This window comes from Mobula birostris, chromosome 1, assembly GCF_030028105.1.
Source record: "Mobula birostris isolate sMobBir1 chromosome 1, sMobBir1.hap1, whole genome shotgun sequence".
Taxonomy (NCBI): domain Eukaryota; kingdom Metazoa; phylum Chordata; class Chondrichthyes; order Myliobatiformes; family Myliobatidae; genus Mobula; species Mobula birostris.
This window is the reverse complement of record NC_092370.1, coordinates 188,575,703-188,596,742: the sequence shown is the minus strand read 5'-3', so window position 1 is coordinate 188,596,742 and position 21,040 is coordinate 188,575,703. Positions and strand designations below refer to the sequence as shown.

General features: G+C 41.0%; 1 protein-coding gene across 1 annotated transcript in view; it reads left to right on the top strand.

Annotated features, from left to right (window-relative positions):
* Positions 1 to 21,040, top strand: part of ttc6 (tetratricopeptide repeat domain 6) — a 323,626-nt gene that overhangs the window by 117,613 nt on the left and 184,973 nt on the right. The window contains exons 10-14 of the mRNA XM_072279505.1: positions 2,151 to 2,243; positions 2,791 to 3,266; positions 3,366 to 3,903; positions 10,455 to 10,584; positions 10,912 to 11,084. Of these exons, the coding sequence (XP_072135606.1) occupies positions 2,151 to 2,243; positions 2,791 to 3,266; positions 3,366 to 3,903; positions 10,455 to 10,584; positions 10,912 to 11,084 (1,410 nt within the window). The remainder of the gene's footprint in view (positions 1 to 2,150; positions 2,244 to 2,790; positions 3,267 to 3,365; positions 3,904 to 10,454; positions 10,585 to 10,911; positions 11,085 to 21,040) is intronic.

Sequence of the window (21,040 nt, the reverse complement as noted above, 5' to 3'; positions counted from 1 at the left end):
GTATTCTTTTTTCAGAACCACCTCCCTTTTTCTACCTATGTTGTTGGTACCAATATTTACTACGACTTCTGGCTGCTCACCCTCCCTTTTCAGGATATTGTGGATGTGTTCAGAAACATCACGGACCCTGACACCTGGGAGGCAAACTACTAACCGTGTTTCCTTTTTTGTGTCCACAGAATTGCGTATCTGACCACCTGACTATAGAGTCGCCTATCACTGCTGCCATCCTCTTCAGTTCCCTGCCCTTCTGAGCTTCTGTTGTTGCTTCTCCCAGGAAGGTCCCCTCCCCCAACAGTGCTCAAAATGGAGTAATTCTTGAGAGGGATGGCCACAAGGGTGTTCTCCACTTTCTGACGCTCTTTCCCTCTCCTGACAGTCACCCATTTATCTGTCTCCTGTTGCCTTGGGGTGACTACCTCCTTGACGCTCCAGTCTATCACTACTTCATTTCCCGTAACAAGCTGAAGGTCATCGAGCTGCAGCTCCAGTTCCCAAACACAATTTCTAAGGAGCTGCATCTTGATGCACCCGGTGCAGGTATGGCCATCAGGGAGGATGGAAGTCTCCTGGAAATCCCACATCTGTGTGGATATTCAATAATCACATTGGACCAGAAACACACAGTAGTTTAAAAATAAAAGTACTGTACATGTCTTTCTGCTTAGAAAATATTCATTAGAATTATAAAACATAAATGCCTCCAATTTTAGCTGTATCAATCCCTCTTTCCACAGATTCTCTAAACTTTTATATTCTATTTCTAAGCTACATGCAACAATGCTATAATGTCAAATTTTACTGAACAATAACAGTTCTATTTTGCTACTTCTTCTCCCCCATCGGGTTCAATTTATCACACTCCTCCAACGTATCACATGTGAGAGCAGAAATTTTCTCCAAATATACATCAGAAAGATTAAAGTGACAGCATCAGCCTTTGACTACTGTTTTCATCTGTAGTGTCAATTTGAACTTGAACTGGGCCACTCACAACCTTGGTAACCCGTTTGACCCATCACGTGCTACAGGTTTTTGAGACCTAATTGTTTCATCCAATTCTTGATTCTAGATTAACATTTAATCTTATGTGAACCATTGTCTTTGGTACCAGCACCTTACATTGCCCTACCATAAGCTCTGAAGTCATCTCCCCACATTTAAAGTGCTGCTAAAATCAACTGGTAGGTCCTTTTAAGATTCAGGCAAAAAGAAATACCATATTTTCTTTATTAAACACTTGAATATGTTTTGCCACATTTTAGATCCTTACAGAAATGCAGATAATGAATAATTGGGTAAGTGAGCAGAGCATTGGCAATTGGAGTTTAATTCAGATAAGTGTGAGGTTTTGCATTTCTGAAGGCAAATCAGTGTAGGACATTCACAGAGAATTTTAGGGCACTGGAGATAGTTGTAGAACATAGGAGCCTAGGAGTTACAAGTAGTGTTTCCATGAAAGTGGCATCACAGAGATGGACAGCGTGGTGAAGAAGACTTTTGGCACACTGACCTTCAGTCAGAGAACTGAGTACAACAGTTGGGATGTTTTGTTGCAGTTGTACAAGCTGTTGATTGGGCCTCATTTGGAATATTGTGTTCAGTTTTGGTCACATTGTTATTAAGAAAGATACCATTAAGCTGGAAAGAGTGCAGAGAAGATTTATGAGGATAATGCTGGGAACAAAGGAGCTGAGTTATGGAAAGAGATTAAGCAGGTTGAAACATTATTCCTTGACTCATAGGAGATGGAGGGATGATCTTAAAGGGGTGTATAAAATCATGAGGAACATAGATAGGATTAATGTGCAGTCTTTTTTTCCAGGGGTTAGGAATCAAGAACTAGAAGGAATAGGATAGAAAAAGAAGGGAGAGATTTGATAGGAACCTGAGAGGCAGTGTTTTCACCCAGAGGGTGCTAAGTATATGGACTCAGCTGCCAGAGGAAGTGATTGAGGTAGGTACATTAACAACATTTAAAAGGTATTTGGACATGTACCTGGAGAACAAAAATTTATAGAAGGATAAAGGCCAAACATGGCAAATGGGATTTGCTTCGATGGGAATTTTGATCGGCATGGATGAGGTGGGCCAATGGGCCTGTTTCCATGCTGTATTACTCTATGACTCTATTTCTGTTTTTATTTCAGCTAAGAACAGTGCTGAAAAAGCATAAATCATTGCCAGATCTACGACCATTTTCATTTTATTCTTCTGACACATTTAGAAACGGTGACTTTAAGGTACTTTTGATGAACTTGAAGAATAAAATTTGTCTTTTTTTGCTTTTCTTAACCATGTGGCTGAACTCGTAACCTTCTGGATAAGAGGCAATTTTAATTTTTTTCTGTCAAATACGAGAAAAATGTGCAAAAGATATATATGTATATGTGTAGAATTGGTTGAATTTCCAAGTTGGTGTGGTCCTTAATTGATTGTATTATGATTATTATCCTATTGTGGATTTATTGAGTATGCCCACAAGGAAATGGATCTTTGGCTTGTATATTGTGACATATATGTACTTTGATAATAAATTTATTTTAAACTCGTTATGAATGTTAATTATAAATATTGATTTATAATGCTTTATATGGTCCCATTGTCTTTATAAATTAATGCATTCTTTTATTCATTTGGCAAATTTGTTTGAAACCGTGTCTTTTTCATAATTAATTTACAATCTTCCTTATAAAATGCAGTAACATCTTTGTATTAACTTGGTTTTATATTTGGTACAGACAATGCAGTAAAGTAAAATAAATTTAGTTTATTTTTGTTTGCATTCAGGCAATAATTCCTGCTCATCAACTTGAAACAAGGGACAATGAATTTCTGCTTACAAATTTGAACGAGACTAGTGACAAACCTTTGATGCACATGTATAAGTCTTCACCAAATCTCTGTGTTTATAATGACAGGAAGACATTGAAAATATCGAGTCCTTTTCATCAAACCATTAATGAGATTGAATACCAGAGAGATCAACTATTAGAGGCTTCATTGAATAGAATTCAAGAACATACACTTTCACAAACAAATTCAGAAGATTTGATTCAATTGCAGGTTTCCAAATCAAAAAGCAATATATCCTTTGAGGATAAGCAAGTTCCAATTGTGAATATTAAAAATGTTGTTGAAACAAATATTGAAGGAAAAACAACTCATCAAAAAAAAGTTAAAGCATATATGAGAAAACCTGTACTACCTCGGAAGTTAGCTTTTGTTTCCAATGCACTTTCAAAGCCTCCAAGCATTCTCACAAGGTTACTACGATTCATTTTAAAACAGTAAAGTTATGACATTGTATCTAAAACTAAATAATTGTATATAATGAATACCATGTTTTAACCCCTCTTAAACAGGTCTGCATCTTTGCCATCAAGGATTTGTTTGAATGGGATCAATGGGAAAACACCTCAGCCTATTAAACTCAAGCGGAAGTACAGTCTTCCTTCCTTAATTAACTTTGAAGCATTTGTAAAAACACAAGGAGGAATTGCTGAAAGAACTCCTGTTAGAGAGTGGGTCAGAGATGTATGGAACAAGTGGTTTGATGAGGTCTTTCCACCTTTGAAACCACCCAGAAAAACAGTTACTGATCAAAATGATAGACCCCTGCATTACAAAGGAAATGATTCTCAGCCTGTAATGGCCAACTTGGGAGAAATACATTTGCAGAACTTGCTGTTACCAACTGAATCAGAAAAAACAGAAGTGTATCCTTTGTATTCTGAGGTCTCTACATTTGAAGACACTCAGGCTGCCTTGCTTTCTGAAGTTAACAAACTTATAAACTTCATAAATGTAAAAGGTGGATCAACTGCTTTTAATTACTGTCGGCGAGGAGCTTTGTATAGAAAATTAGGACAGCTGCAGTTAGCCATGGACGATTTAAATAAAGTAGGTATACAGTGAGCTTTTGATACCTGATTTCTAATAATATTGCTGGATGTTGTTCTGTATTGCCTTCCATTCAGTAAAATATAATGTTGAATTTAGTCTTTTAATGTTTGCTATTTGTATTAGTCTTAAGTGTATACTGTATACACAGTATGTCCTTTAATAGCATGAGCTAAGCTACCTGAGGATATTTCAAAATAATCTCTGATACATAGGCAAATATATGAACAAAGTTTTCATGCAGCATGGTCACACAAAACAAATGATTGGTCAAATCTTGGTTTCTTAGACTAATATCTTGAGGAATCAACAAGGAAAGGGACAGTTAGTCCATTATCATATGATAAAACTGAATTAATTAATGATCTTATTGTAAAAAGTCTGGTATAGTTTCAAATTTAGATTGCCATTGAAAAATGATTTTGAATTAAAAGCCAATGCAGATGCATGAAGACAGAATGGAGAGTGGAGTAGCTCATAGAGTTCCTGCTTTATAGTACTTGAGACCTGATTTCAATCTTGATCTGGGGCACAGTTTGTGTGAAGTTTGCACATTCTCCCTGTGAATATGGGTTTCCTCCACGTGCCCTGGTTTCCTTCTACCATCACAAGGATGTGGGTTATTGGATTAATAGGTCTCTGTAAATTGCACCTAGTGTGCAGGTGAACATTAGAATCTGAGGAAGACTGATGAGAAAATGGGATTAATGTAGATTAGTGTACATTACTGCTGATTTAGTAGACTGCAGGGTTTGTTTCCATTGCTGCGTTTCTCTGTGGGTCCCTATAACTCTAAAATAGGTTGAAGGGTAAGGTGTTAGATCAGCAGTGACAAACATCAAAGAAATATTTCATATTTCAGTTCCTCGGGGTCAATATCACAAATGACCTGACTTGGTCCAACCAAGCAGAGTCCACTGCCAAGAAAGCCCACCAGCACCTTTACTTCCTGAGAAAGCTAAAGAAATTTGGCCTGTCCCCTAAAACCCTCACTAATTTTTATAGATGCACTGTAGAAAGCATTCTTCTAGGGTGCATCACAACCTGGTATGGAAGTTGTCCTGTCCAAGACTGGAAGAAGCTGCAGAAGATCGTGAACACAGCACATCACACAAACCAATCTTCCGTCCTTGGACTTACTTTACACCGCACGCTGTCAGAGCAGAGCTGCCAGGATAATCAAGGACTCGACCCACCCAGCCAACACACTTTCGTTGAGAAGGCTCAGGAGCTTGAAGACTCGTATGGCCAGATTTGGGAACTGCTTCCTTCTAACTGTGATAAGACTGCTGAACGGATCCCGACCCGGATCTGGGCCATACCCGCCAAATATCCGGACTTGCCTCTCGGTTTTTTTTGCACTACCTTACTTTCCCTTTTCTATTTTCTATTTATGATTTATAATTTAAATTTTTAATATTTACTATCGATTTGTACTCAAGGGAGTGCGAAGCGCAGAATCAAATATCGCTGTGATTGTACGCTCTAGTATCAGTTGTTTGGCAACAATAAAGTAAAGGTCACGGAAAGTATATTCTCGTGAAACGGAAAAGCTGTATGGAAGGATGCATTTGGCATGCTGACTGAAGAGGTTATGGATAGCATTAAATTAGGAGGGAAGGTTTACAATTTTGCAAGAATTTGTGGTAGATTCAGAGGACTGGCAGTTTTTAGAAACCAGCAAATGGTGACAAACATTATAAAGAGGGAGAAGATAGAATATGAGAATGAAGTAGTAAACTATATAAAAATAATAAGTAAGAAGTGAGATATATATATAAGAAGAGCATCCCAATAATTATAAAATAATCAAGGGATCATAGGAAAGGAATTTGAAGCAATCTCCATCATTAGAGAAAAAGTGCAAGGCAAATTAATAGGACTAAGGGAGCTAAAGGGAGACAAGTCTTGACGCAATAGCCTGCATCTTAGGGTCTTAAACAAAATGGCTGTAGAGAAAATGAATGTTTTTATTGTGATTACTGAAGTTTCCTAACTCCCAAAAATGTCCCAAAGAACAAAGTATGGTGTGTTTCAAATAACAGGTTGAGCATTGCTAGGAGAAAGAAAATGTGAGCAGTATCACAAATGGGTGATTTACATCAAAAATGGCCAGTTCTGACAGGTACAGAGAAACTATATGTTAGAGAGTTGTATTTTATTTATTTTACTTTTAAAATTATATTTAGAGATACAACCCTTTTGGACCTTCAAGCCATAATGGCCCACACCAGCAACCTCTGACAAACCCAACCTAATCACAGGACAATTTACAAGGACCAATTAACCTACATGGTACATCTTTGGACTGTGGGATGAAACCAGAGCACCTGGGAAAAACAAAAACATTCCACAGGGAGGACATAAAGAGACTTTACAGATGACACCAGAATTGAACTCCAAGCTCCAATGTCCCGAGCTGTAATAGTGTTGTGCTAACCATTATGCCACCATGGTGCCCAGTCTAGATGGCTGTGATGTCCCATGTGATAGATGAGGTACTCATCCTCAAACCTGCCCTAAGCCTTCTCAGAACACTTAAGCAGGCCACAGACACATAGGCCAGGGTTGGAACAGGCTGAAGAATTAAAGTAGCAGGCAACAGGAAACTCAGGATTGCCCCTGTGTACTTAGTGCACTTGTTTTGCAAAGCGATCATCCAGTCCGTATTTGGCTTCTCAGTAGAGAGGAGACCACATTGTAAGGACCAAATACTGTACAGTAGATTGAGAGAAATTCAAGTGAATTGCTACTTCACCTGGAAAGACTGTTTGATTCTCTGATAGTGAAAAGATAGATGGAAGGGCAGGTAGTATTGAGAAAGCAGAGAGAGACAGCAGGACTTAGACAGATTAGGAGAATGGACAAAGAAGTGGAAGATGGAATACAAAGTTGGGAACTGTATGATCATGCACTTCAGGAGAAGAAATAAAAATGTAGACTATTTTCTAAATGGGGAGAAAATTTAAAAATCCAAGGTGCATAGGGACTTGGGAGTCCTTGTGCAGGATTCCCTAATGGTTAATTTTTAGTTGAGTCTGTGGTGAGGAAGGCAAACGCGATGTTAGCATTCATTTTGAGAGGACTAGAATACAAAAGCAAGGATGTAATTGTAAGACTATTATGGTATTGGTGAAGTTTCACTTTGAGTATTGTGAGCACTTTTGGGCCCATTATCTAAGAAAGGATGTGTTGACATTGGAGAAGGTTGAAAGGAGGTTCACGAAAATGATTCTGGGATTGAAAGGCTTATCATATGAGGAGCAGTTGATGGCTCTGCAGCCATATTCATTGGAATTCAGAAGTATGGGGGGGGGGATATCATTGAAAACTACTAAATGTTGAAAGGCCTTGATGGAGTAGATGTGGAAAGGTGGGGGAATCCAGGACTAGAGGACATAGCCTCAGAATAGAGGGGTGTCCATTTAATAGTACATAGAATAGTACAGTACAGCACAGTACAGGCCCTTCAGCTCACAATGTTGTGTCGACCCTCAAACCCTGCCTCCCATATAAACCCCCACCTTAAATTCCTCCATATACCTGTCTAGTAGCCTCTTAAACTTCACTAGTGTATCTGCCTCCACCACTGACTCAGGCAGTGCATTCCATGCACCAACCACTCTCTGAGTAAAAAAACCTTCCTCTAATATCCCCCTTGAACTTCCCACCCCTTACCTTAAAGCCATGTCCTCTTGTATTGAGCAGTGGTGCCCTGGGGAAGAGGCGCTGGCTATCCATTCTATCTATTCCTCTTATTATCTTGTACACCTCTATCATGTCTCCTCTCATCCTTCTTCTCTCCAAAGAGTAAAGCCCTAGCTCCCTTAATCTCTGATCATAATGCATACTTTCTAAACCAGGCAGCATCCTGGTAAATCTCCTCCGTACCCTTTCCAATGCTTCCACATCCTTCCTGTAGTGACGTGACCAGAACTGGACACAGTACTCCAAGTGTGGCCTAACCAGAGTTTTATCGAGCTGCATCATTACATCGCGACTCTTAAACTCTATCCCTCGACTTATGAAAGCTAACACCCCATAAGCTTTCTTAACTACCCTATCCACCTGTGAGGCAACTTTCAGGGATCTGTGGACATGTACCCCGGGATCCCTCTGCTCCTCCACACTACCAAGTATCCTGCCATTTACTTTGTACTCTGCCTTGGAGTTTGTCCTTCCAAAGTGTACCACCTCACATTTAGAATGGAGATGAGGAATTTCTTTAGCCAGAGAGTGGCAAATCTGTGGAATTCGTTACCACAGACTGCTGAGGAGACCAAGTCATTGGGTATATTTAAGGCAGAGGTTGATAGGTTCTTGACCAGTCATGACATGAAGGATTACAAGAAGAAGGAAGAAGACTGGGGCTTAGAGAGAAATGGATCAGCTATGATGAATTGGCAGAGCAGACTCGATGGGCCAAATAGTCTAATTCTGCTCCTGTATCTCATGGACTTACAAAAAGGGTAGAAATGTAAGGATGGGTGTTGAGCTTCTGCAGTCATATGGGAAAGTGCCATGGAATGTAGAGTGTTTGATAGGAATTGAGATACTGATTGGAGAGCCGTAAAGGGAACTCTCCTTTGAAATGCTAAAATGGAAGGTGGGGTGTGGAGATGAATCTGATAATAGAAACTTTCTGGGAATAACAGTAATTGTGAAAGATGATTTGTTGAATGGTTAGGTGGAAGGTAAAGACATGGGGAAATTTTATTCTTGAGGTTTCTGATCAGAGTGGAAATCAAGGGTTTTTTTCACTAAGCTGTGGGAGTTGAAGGATGAACAATTAAAACTACAGGCACTTAATGCATTTACTTTTAAATTTTAAGGCATTTTTTTTGTTTTGAAATACTGAAATCAATTTCTCTCATTGTTTACCCTTACTGTTTGCCAATCATTTACAATCTTTTTTTTATTATTATTGGTCTTTGTTGGGGTAGACAATTTTGAACATCCATGGTAAGTTAACCTCCACAACTGAAGAAAAAGATCCTATCTCCTTCAGTCAATTCATGTGACCTAAATATCTCAACCCTAAGCCCATTGTGCCAATCTGTCCCTTGGCCTCTATAAATCCCTTTCCAGTCTGTCATCCACTTACTGGAAATGAATTCAGCTGACCCATGTTTTTTACTAATTCAATATAATCTCCTTGGTTTGGTAGACTAGACAAATAGCCCACAATCCTGTATACTTTGGCCCTCTCAACTTCACGCACATACTCCGAAGTTTCTATATTTTGTTTCCTCTTATAACACTTTACCTCATCATGTACAAAACAAAATTCTGGAAATATTCATCAGATGTGTATGTGTGTGTGCGCTAGTAAGATAGAGAGAGAGAGAGTGAGAAAAGAAAAGAAAAATGTTTCAGTGACCCTTTCTTGCATCACCAAAGGGCCACTGACCTGAAGTACTAGCTCTGTTTCTCTCTCTTTAGGGATGCTGAATGGTCTGCTGAGTGTTTCTATTATTTTTTGTCTTTATATAAGATTCCTAGCATCTGTATTTTTTTTCATTTTCACCTCAATTCCTTCAGACTTTCTTCTGAAATTTATGCTGTATTGTATCGGCCATGTATTTATCCATTCCAGAAGATTGTCTTTATTCTCATGAAATACTGTATATTGACATTTGCTTCATGTGTCAATAAGTGTAGATAAAGGTGCATCTGAACAGGGCAACAATATGCATGTGTTTCTAATCAAAGTTGCACTATAATAGCTGAAGGGAAAGCTAGTGATTCCCCCTTATTTCTTCAATGTTTATAATGCCAAAATAATTTCTAATTGTCTTTTTGTGCAGATTATAATTAAATTCAGCATATAATTAAATTGAATAACTTTTATTTTCTGTTTGAAAGGTATACAAATCTGTACAGTTGCAGAATATCACATTGTTTTATATAGAATATGATAGCCATCTGTTCTATTATATAGAACAGACATTTTCAGGCAACACCTCTTTAAGTTGTCCTTGATGGCAGGAAGAGTTGTTCCCGTGATGGAACTGGCGAAATCTACAACACTCTGCAGCCTTTTGTGATCCTATACGTTAAAGTCTCCATATCAGGCAGTGATGCAGCCAGTCAGAATGCTCTCCACTGTACATCAGTAGAAACTTGAAAGAGTCTTTCATGGAATATTGTTGTTGACATATTATTTGGTGACATAGTTTCAATTTATTTCAAGGAACCATGAGTTTATAACTTATTGCAGCAATCAAATGATTTTGTAATATTGGAGCTTCTGAACAAAGTCTATTGGTTTTTCTTAACTTGAACTTTTCATTTACTGTGTACATTATTATTAAAACACAAGGTTAGACTACCATTAGCAGTATGATGAATATGTGCTTACATGTATTCATTGTAAGAGTATTATATTAACAGAAATATATAAAGTCACTGTTTATATTAATTTATTCGAGTGGTTTGAGTACTTTATTAATTCCAAACACAGTATCAGTTTACTACTAATGCTTATCCCTATCATTTTCAAAATTCATAACAAAAATTCAATAATAATGCAATTGCTTTTATCTATTTAGGCAATTCAATTAGAACCAATGCTACTTGATGCTTATTGGCACAGACATTTCATTTATCTTCTACAAATGAAAACATCTGATGCATTAGATGATCTAAATTTTGTACTTAAACACAATAAAAGTCATGCAGGTATGATAAGACACAATTTTTTTAGATTAAGTTAAATATATTTAATATATTTATGACTGGAAAATGTACACTTAATGTTATAAATTCTGAATAATTAAATAACTGCATTTCCTCTTGGTTTGTTTCAAATGCCATTAATATACATTGTAGAATTAATATATGGAACATAATATGTAAAAGTAGACTAATAGATTTAAGCAATCTTTTAGTTTGCATTTCCTGTCCTTAAAATAAGGCTTCAGATGTAGCAATGAGGATTTTTCGAAACAATTTTTGTTTACAAGTCCTGTTTAAATAATTATTTGCTATCTGTTTTTGTGTCCTTAGATGCTTACACGTCAAAGGGAGACATATATAGAAAAAAAGGGGACATTACAATGGCAATCATAAATTATTCTCAAGGACTCAAGTGCAGACCTGATGATGATGTTTATTTTCGAAGAGCTGAGATGTATGAAGCCAGTAATGATCTACTTCTGGCTATGGAAGATTATCGCTTGGTAAGTTTTCCTATATATTTTCTCAAACAAGTACAGCAGCCACATAGAATTGCAAGATTTTACATAAATGTAAATTTTCTGTGGTTTCTTTCTTTTTACAAATGCCACAAAACAGTAGAAATTCATTATCAGTTGTCTGAAAATTGTCACAAACATATAAAGTCAATTAAAATATAATATAGAATTTATTATATATTAATAATAAACTCTAAATTATATTTTGATTGACTTCATGTTTATATATTAATGTCTAATATAATATACAATATATAAATATAATAATCTGTCTAACAAAGGGAAAGCAGTGAGTTAAGCATGTTACTGAGTGATAAGTGGAGCATAGTATTTACAAAGGTTAATGCAAGCATAATTTTTGTTCATTATTAATTTTAACTTCAGGATTGAAAAGTCTGATTCAAAACTAACAGATAATATTACACTGGACTGTATAGATAATACAAAGATGTATATTGATAAACTTGAAAATGGATATATTGTTGAAAATGTACTTAGAAATAGAGAAATGTTAGGTAATATATTTTTATTAGAAAAGCCCAACTAAATCTTCCATGGGATTTAATAATATCAATGGGATAGAGAAGCAGTAAAATCTATGGATCAAATAGCCCGTCACATTTTTATTCATTCAAGATTGTTTAATGTCATTTCCAGTACACAAATGTAAAGGGGAATGAAATAATTGTTACTGTGGATCTGATGCAGCACAAAAAATAGACAAAAGATAAAGAACATAATAAAACACAATAAACATAACTACTTACACAGCCTTTACTTTTATATACACACACACACACACACACACACACACACACACACACACACACACACACACACACACACATATTTTATATATATATATAGATTGCCAATAAAAAGTATTCACCCCTCTTGGAAGTTTTCATGTTTTATTGTTTTACAATATTGAATCAAAGTGGATTTAATTTAGCTTTTTTGACACTGATCAATAGAAAAAGACTCTTTCGTGTCAAAGTGAAAACAGATCTCTATAAAGTGATCTAAATTAATTACAAATATAAAATACAAAGTAATGGATTGCATAAGTATCCACCCCCTTTAATGACATACTAAACCATCACTGTTGTGTCCAATTGGATTTAGAAGACACATAATTAGCTAAGAAACATAGAAACATAGAAAATAGGTGTAGGAGTAGGCCATTTGGCCCTTCAAGCCTGCACAGCCATTTGGTACAATCATGACTGATCATCCAACTCAGAACCCTGTACCTGCCTTCTCTCCATACCCCCTAATCCCTTTAGCCACAAGGGCCATATCTAACTCCCTCTTAAATATAGCCAATGAACTGGCCTCAACTGTTTCCTGTAGCAGAGAATTCCACAGATTCACCACTCTCTGTGTGAAGAAGTTTTTCCTAATCTCGGTCCTAAAAGGCTTCCCCTTTATCCCCAAACTGTGACCCCTCGTTCTGGACTTCCCCAACATTGGGAACAATCTTCCTGCACCTAGCCTGTCCAATCCCTTTAGAATTTTATACGTTTCAATCAGATCCCCCCTCAATCTTCTAAATTCCAGAGAGTCTAAGCCTAGTCGATCCAGTCTTTCATCATATGAAAGTCCTGCCATCCCAGGAATCAATCTGGTGAACCTTCTTTGTACTCTCTCTATGGCAAGGATGTCTTTCCTCAGATTAGGGGACCAAAACTACACACAATACTCCAAGTGTGGTCTCACCAAGGCCTTGTACAACTGCAGTAGTACCTCCCTGCTCCTGTACTCGAATCCTCTTGCTATGAATGCCAGCATACCATTCGCCTTTTTCACCGCCTGCTGTACCTGCATGCCCACTTTCAATGACTGGTGTACAATGACACCCAGGTCTCGTTGCACCTCCCCTTTTTCTAATCGGCCACCATTCAGATAATAATTTGTTTTCCTGTTCTTGCCACCAAAGTGGATAACCTCACATTTATCCACATTAAATTGCATCTGCCATGAATTTGCCCACTCACCAACCTATCCAAGTCATCCTGCATCCTCTTAGCATCCACCTCACAGTTAACACTGCCACCCAGCTTCGTGTCATCTGCAAACTTGGAGATGCTGCATTTAATTCCCTCGTCCAAGTCATTAATATATATTGTAAACAACTGGGGTCCCAGCACTGAGCCTTGCGGTACCCCACTAGTCACTGCCTGCCATTCTGAAAAGGACCCGTTTATTCCCACTCTTTGCTTCCTGTCTGCCAACCAATTCTCTATCTACATCAATACCATACTCCCAATACCGTGTGCTTTAAGTTTGCACACTATCTCCTGTGCGGGACCTTGTCAAAAGCCTTTTGAAAATCCAAATATACCACATCTACTAGTTCTCCCCTATCCACTCTACTAGTTACATCCTCAAAGAATTCTATGAGATTCGTCAGACATGATTTTCCTTTCACAAATCCATGCTGACTTTGTCCGATGATTTCACCACTTTCCAAATGTGCTGTTAACACATTTTTGATAACTGACTCTAGCATTTTCCCCACCACCGATGTTAGGCCAACTGGTCTATATTTCCCTGGTTTCTCTCTCCATCCTTTTTTAAAAAGCGGGGTTACATTAGCCACCCTCCTATCCTCAGGAACTAGTCCAGAATCTAAAGAGTTTTGAAAAATTATCACTATTGCATCCACTATTTCTTGGGCTACTTCCTTAAGCAATCTGGGATGCAGACCATCTGGCCCTGGGGATTTATCTGCCTTAAATCCCTTCAATTTACCTAACACCACTTCCCTGCTAACATATATTTTCCTCAGTTCCTCCATCTCACTAGACCCTCGGTCCCCTACTATATCCGGAAGATTATTTATGTCCTCCTTAGTGAAGACAGAACCAAAGTAGTTATTCAGTTGGTCTGCCATGTCCTTGTTCCCCATGATCAATTCACCTGTTTCAGACTGTAAGGGACCTACATTTGTCTTAACCAATCTTTTTCTTTTCACATATCTATAAAAGCTTTTACAGTCAGTTTTTATGTACCCTGCCGGCCTTCCCTCATAATCTTTTTTCCCTTTCCTAATTAAGCCCTTTGTCCTCCACTGCTGGACTCTGAATTTCTCCCAGTCCTCAGGTATGCCGCTTTTTCTGGCTAATTTGTATGATTCTTCTTTGGAATTGATACTATCCCTAATTTCCCTTGTCAGCCACAGGTGCACTACCTTCCCTGGTTTATTCTTTTGCCAAACTGGGATGAACAATTGTTGTAGTTCATCGATGCGATCTTTAAATGTTTGCGATTGCATATCCACCATCAACCTTTAAATATCATTTGCCAGTCTGTCTTAGCTAATTCACGTTTCATACCTTCAAAGTTACCCTTCTTTACGTTCAGAACCCTTGTTACTGAATTAACTATATCACTCTCCATCTTAATGAAGAATTCCACCATATTATGGTCACTCTTACCCAAGGGGCCTCAAATGACAAGGTTGCTAACTAACCCTTCTCATTGCTCAATACCCAGTCTAGAATGGCCTGCTCTCTAGTTGGTTCCTGGAAATGCTGGTTCAGAAAACTATCCCGCATACATTCCAAGGAATCCTCTTCCTCAGCACCCTTACCAATTTGGTTCACCCAATCTATATATAGATTGAAGTCACCCATTATAACTGCTGTTCCTTTATTGTATGCATTTCTAATTTCCTGTTTAATGCCATCCCCAACCTCACTACTACTGTTCGGTGGCCTGTACACAACTCCCACCAGCATTTTCTGCCCCTTAATGTAATGCAGCTCTACCCATATTGATTCCACATCCTCCCACTAATATCCTTCCTTTCTATTGCGTTAATCTCCTCTCTAACCAGCCATGCCACCCCACCTCCTTTTCTTTCATTTCTATCCCTCCTGAATATTGAATATCCCTGAATGTTGAGCTCCCATCCTTGGTCACCCTGGAGCCATGTCTCTGTGATCCCAACTATATCATATTCATTAATAACTATCTGCACATTCAATTCCTCCACCTTGTTACGAATGCTCCTTGCATTGACACACAAAGCCTTCAGGCTTGCTTTTACAACACTCTTAGCCCTTATACAATTATGTTGAAAAGTGGCCCTTTTTGATTTTTGCCCTGGATTTGCCAGCCTGCCACTTTTACTTTTCACCTTACTACTTTTTGCTTCTACCCTCATTTTACACCCCTCTGTCTCTCTGCACTTGTTCCCATCTCCCTGCCACATTAGTTTAAATCCTCCTGAACAACAGTAGCAAACACTTCCCCTAAGACATTGGTTCCAGTCCAGCCCAGGTGCAGACCGTCCTGTTTTACCGGTCCCACCTCCTCCAGAACTGGTTCCAATGCCCCAGAAATTTGAATCCCTCCCCCTTGCACCATTTTTCAAGCCACATATTCATCTGAAGTATCCTCCTATTTCTACTGTGACTAGCACATGGCAATGTTCCGACAAGAACTGTCCTTTGTTATTCAAATAACAAGCCATGGGTAACAAAGGACATTAAGGACATCCCGTTCAGGAAAGGGCGTTTAGAGATGGAAATAGGGAGGAGCTGAGGGCAATACAAAGGGACCTGAAAGCCAGGATCAGGGAGGCTAAAGACAGGTACAGGAGGAAGCTTGAGTGGAAACTCCAGCAGAACAACATGAGAGAGGTCTGGAGGGGGATGAGGACCATCACTGGGTTCCGGCAAACTAGCAACAGAGGAGCTGAAGGCAGTGTGGACAGGGCCAATGAACTTAACCTGTTCTTTAACAGATTTGACATTGTGGCCTCTGCCCATCCCCCACATGAGCCATCTGTTGTCGGCCCCCAACCAACACATATTCCACTCTCCCCTCCTACCACTCCTCACAGTCCCCCACCCTGCTCTCATGACTATACTCCTTCCCCACACGAAACCACCATGGTGGGCTTCACAGCTGAACAGGTGAGAAGACAGCTGAAACATCTCAACCCAAGCAAGGCTGCAGGACCGGATGGTGTCAGTACCAGGGTGCTCAAAGCCTGTGCTCCTCAGCTATGTGGAGTACTTCGCCATGTATTCAACCTGAGCCTGAGGCTCCGGAGGGTTCCTGTACTGTGGAAGTCGTCCTGCCTCGTCCCTGTGCCGAAGACGTCGCGCCCCGGCGGCCTCAATGACTACAGACCGGTGGCATTGACAACCCACATCATGAAGACCCTGGAGAGACTTGTTCTGGAGCTGCTCTGGCCTATGGTCAGGCCACACTTAGATCCACTCCAGTTCGCCTGCCAGCCCCGACTAGAAGTTGAGAATGCCATCGTCTACCTGCTGAACCATGTCTACGCCCACCTGGACAAGCCAGCGAGCACTGTGAGGGTCATGTTTTTTGACTTCTCCAGTGCGTTCAACACCATCCGCCCTGCTCTACTGGGGGAGAAGCTGACAGCGATGCAGGTGGATGCTTCCCTGGTGTCATGGATTCTTGATTAGCTGACTGGCAGACCACAGTACGTGTGCTTGCAACACTGTGTCCGACAGAGTGATCAGCAGCACTGGGGCTCCACAGGGGACTATCTTGTCTCCCTTTCTCTTCACCATTTACACCTCGGACTTCAACTACTGCACAGAGTCTTGTCATCTTCAGAAGTTTTCAGATGACTCTGCCATAGTTGGATGCATCAGCAAGGGAGATGAGGCTGAGTACAGGGCTACAGTGTCACATGGTGTGAGCAGAATTATCTGCAGCTTAATGTGAAAAAGTCTAAGGAGCTGGTGGTAGACCTGAGGAGAGCTAAGGTACCGGTGACCCCTGTTTCCATCCAGGGGGTCAGTGTGGACATAGTGGAGGATTACAACTACCTGGGGATACGAATTGACAATAAACTGGACTGGTCAAAGAACACTGAGGCAGTCTACAAGAAGGGTCAGAGACGTCTCTATTTCCTGAGGAGACTGAGGTCCTTTAACATCTGCCGGCCGATGCTGAGGATGTTCTACCAGTCTGTGGTGGCCAGTGCTATCATGTTTGCTGTTGTGTGCTGGGGCAGCAGGCTGAGGGTAGCAGACACCAACAGAATCAACAAACTCATTCGTAAGGCCAGTGATGTTGTGGGGATGGAACTGGACTGTCTGACGGTGGTGTCTGAAAAGAGGATGCTGTCCAAGTTGCATGCCATCTTGGACAATGTCTCTCATCCACTACATAATGTACAGGGTGGACACAGGAGTACTTTCAGCCAGAGACTCATTCCACCGATATGCAACACAGAGCGTCATAGGAAGTCATTCCTGCCTGTGGCCATCAAACTTTACAACTCCTCCCTTGGAGGGTCAGACACCCTGAGCCAATAGGCTGGTCCTGGTCTTATTTCCTGGCATAATTTACATATTACTATTTAACTATTTATGGTTTTATTACTATTTATTATTTATGGCGCAACCGTAACGAAAACCAATTTCCCCCGGGATCAATAAAGTATGACTATGACTATGGTAGTAATCCATAGATTATTACATTTGTGGTCCTACTTTTTAGTTTATCTCCTAACTCCCTAAATTCACCTTGTAGGACCTCATCCCGTTTTTTACCTATAGCGTTGGTACCGATGTGCACCACGACCACTGGCTGTTCACCCTCCCACTCCAGAATGTCCTGCAGCCACTCAGAGGTGTCAGAGCTGTATATAAACCTGTGTGCAGTCAAGGTGTTTCAATTGATTGTAGTGAAAATACACCTGTATCTGTGTAATGCCCTGGCTCATGTTTTTGCTGTTATGCTGTATGTATTTCATTTTGGCAGTTCTGTAAGAGCAGTTTATTTGAGTTACTGTTGAAGATAAGGGATGATGTGGAATGTGCCATCCAATTAGCGAGTGGTTTTCTTGATGAGGGACAATAAGGTTGGGCTTGCTTTTTTTGAGTTTGGCGGGAGATGAAGAGAGAAGATGCTGGGGAGAACAGTCGTAGCATACGATGCAGTGGGAAACCCCTTTGTTTGGATGGTTTGTGTGCGGCGTTCGGAAGGTGGTGTGAGCGTTCATGCTGATGGGCCCAGCTCGTGAGTGACAGAGAAGTTCAAGATGAGCTCCAACTTGTGCGTATTTGACGTTTAATTAGAATGGGCCCTTTTCTTTTTGTTATTCTTTATTAACCCTCTAGTTAAATTAATATTTATAAATATGATTACTTTAATTGTATGCAGTGTGCCTGTTATTTTGTGGCACTAGTTTGTAACAGGGTAGCAAATGACACAGCATCCACACAAACGGGGTGTTGGGGTGGGAGAGCACCTCAATCTCATGAGTTTGGCAGGTTAGAGGTTGTCTTCCCGAGACTTACGCAGCCAAGGAAACCAGGGCTTCCTTCAGTTAGTCCTGACGAAGGGCACGGCCTGAAACGTCGACGGTACCTCTTCCTAGAGATGCTGCCTGGCCTGCTGCGTTCACCAGCAACTTTGATGTGTGTTGCTTGAATTTTCAGCATCTGCAGAATTCCTGTTGTTTGCGTTTCATTTCAGGATCGATTTTGTTAGATGCTGTGTGATTGTCCTGAGCATTGATCCAGTGGGTTGTTTATCTAAGTCTGTGTTAAACTATTGTTCGGTAAAGTGATTACAATATGCGGTTATGGATGCTGCAGGGGTTGAGCGATGGTTTGAATCCACAGAGTTATCGGTAACAAATGTGTGTGTATTGAATGGGGTAGATATTCGTATTCCTGACGAATTGTAAATTCGAACTCTATAAGTACTGTTAAAGCCGTAGGAGCAGTTACGATTGTGGAGCGGAGGTTTGATAAAATGGCGGGCAAAGACTTTGTTTTAGTTCAGAATAGTGCCAATGTAATGGTGGCATAACTGCCTGGTACTATGGGGCTCCGGGAGGAGGAGCGTGTAGGAGAGTGGGCCGAATTGCAAGGGGAGTCTCTTGTAGCTGGGGATGGAGACTTCAAAGACAAGTTTCTGCGGAGCAAGGGGAAGGAGTGATCTGATTTGGAATGTCTAATGAGTCCCCCAGTGAAGAGTACGACTTCTGAGTTGGTACAAGCCCTTACCTCCCTGGTAAATAAATGGTTCAGTGCCCAGGCAGAGGGTCCTAGCTATCAAAAGCTAAGAATGTTCTCAGGGATGAAGCCCACCCCTGAGGGGGAAGAGGAGTATGAGGCTTGGGCGGAGCAGACCTCTCAGATGTTAGATGAGTGGCAGTGCTCTGATGACATAAAAAGATGGTGATTGGTTGAGAGTTTGAGAGGCTGGGCTGCTGATGTAGTGAGAGCCGTAAAGATACAGAACCCCTTTGCTACCTCTGTGGCTTACATGCAAGTGCTAGAAAAGGTGCTTGGCGTGATGGGAAGCCCAATGGGGCTTATGGCGGGGTTTCAGAACATGTTTCAGGAGAAGGGGCAGAAGCTTTCTGCCTACATTTTTCGGCTAGAGAGGAAGCTAAATTGTTTGCGGTGTAGAAGGTTCATTCAAACGGCTGAGGTGAATCAGCTAAGGATGGAGCAAATGGCGAAAGGCACCCATTCGCCGGACCTGATCACTTGGAGTCTCCGAATGTCTCGTAACACGCACCCCCTCCCTTATTTGTTGAGCTGATCAGAGAAGTAAGAGAGGAGGAGAATGCAATGGAGGCATGGGAGGCCTCCGCCCGCAGGGTACAGTCCTCAGTAGTGGTCCCCTTACCCACCCTGGGTAGTGATAAAGCAGCTTGTGGCCTTGTTTAGGACTGAGATATACCCGGTTGTCACCAGAGGATGCAGCCCCTCCCCCGTTTGATAGAGCTGATAGGGAGGCGATCCCCTAAGGGGATGGGCTACGCAAAGGGCTGCTAGTGGCCGGGGTCCCGTGAGAAGGGGAGCAGCTGGTATTGTCTGTTATACTGTAACTGTGGTGAAGAGGGACGCGTGGAGGGAGTGTGATCGGCGGGAAACCCTTTGGAGAGTGAGCCCCGGGCACCTAAACAGAAAGACCCAGTGAGGGAACGGCCTGGCATATCGCGGGGCGGGGGGAGGGAGTATGTTCCCAGCAATATATCAAGGAACACCCTAAAACAAAAAACCTATTCCTGAAGGCTTAGTGGGGCCAAGCTCCAATGGATTGAGGGTATTTGTGCTAGAGCCATACTTGACACCGGCTCTCAGGTTACCCTGCTGTACCGTTCGTTTTACAACCGGTATTTGACACATTTACCCTTGACGCTCCTCAGTGCGCTAGAGATCTGGGGTCTTAGTATGGATGACTATCCGTACAATGGCTACTTGTCATTGAAGCTGGAGTTTTTGGAGGCAGATATGGGAGTAGCTGAGGTCTTTGATACATTAGTGTTGGTTTGTCCAGACCCGGTCGAGAGGGACGAAGCTTCAATTCTCGTGGGGATGAATACTCCTATTGTGAGGAGGCATCAAGGAGAAAGTTGGAGAAAGCTTTCTGAAGGCATTGCCCATTCACCCTGTGTTCCGAGCTGCTTTTGAGGAAGAGCGTGGCCACACTGGGCTGGATGATGAGCATAAGTGAGGGACTGTGTGGTTCACCCAGTCCAAACCAGTCATGTTATGGCCTGGGGAAGTAGTGAGAGTGATGGGAAACCCCAAATTTCCCAGAATGCCCGAGGCTGAGGCCCTCTTGGTGGATGCTCTAGAAGACCACGAAGAGGAGTCAGGCTTACCTGCTGGGGTACTGGTGAGGCCCGAACTGCAGACGCCCTCGGTTGTACAGGTGAAGAGGATGACAGTGAGTATCAGGAACATTTCGGAGCAGGAAGTTACCCTCAGGGGGGAATGCCAATGGCACACCTCTTCCTGGTGACAGAGCTTAAGCAGTTTTGTAAAGAAGAATGGGGAAAAATGCAGTGTCTAAACGTGCAAAGCTGATAGAGACTTATCCACACAGCTTCAAGGCTGTAATTGCTGGCAAAGGTGCATCTACTAAGTACTGACATAAAGGGGGAGAGGAATTATGTAATCAATTATTTTGTAATACTT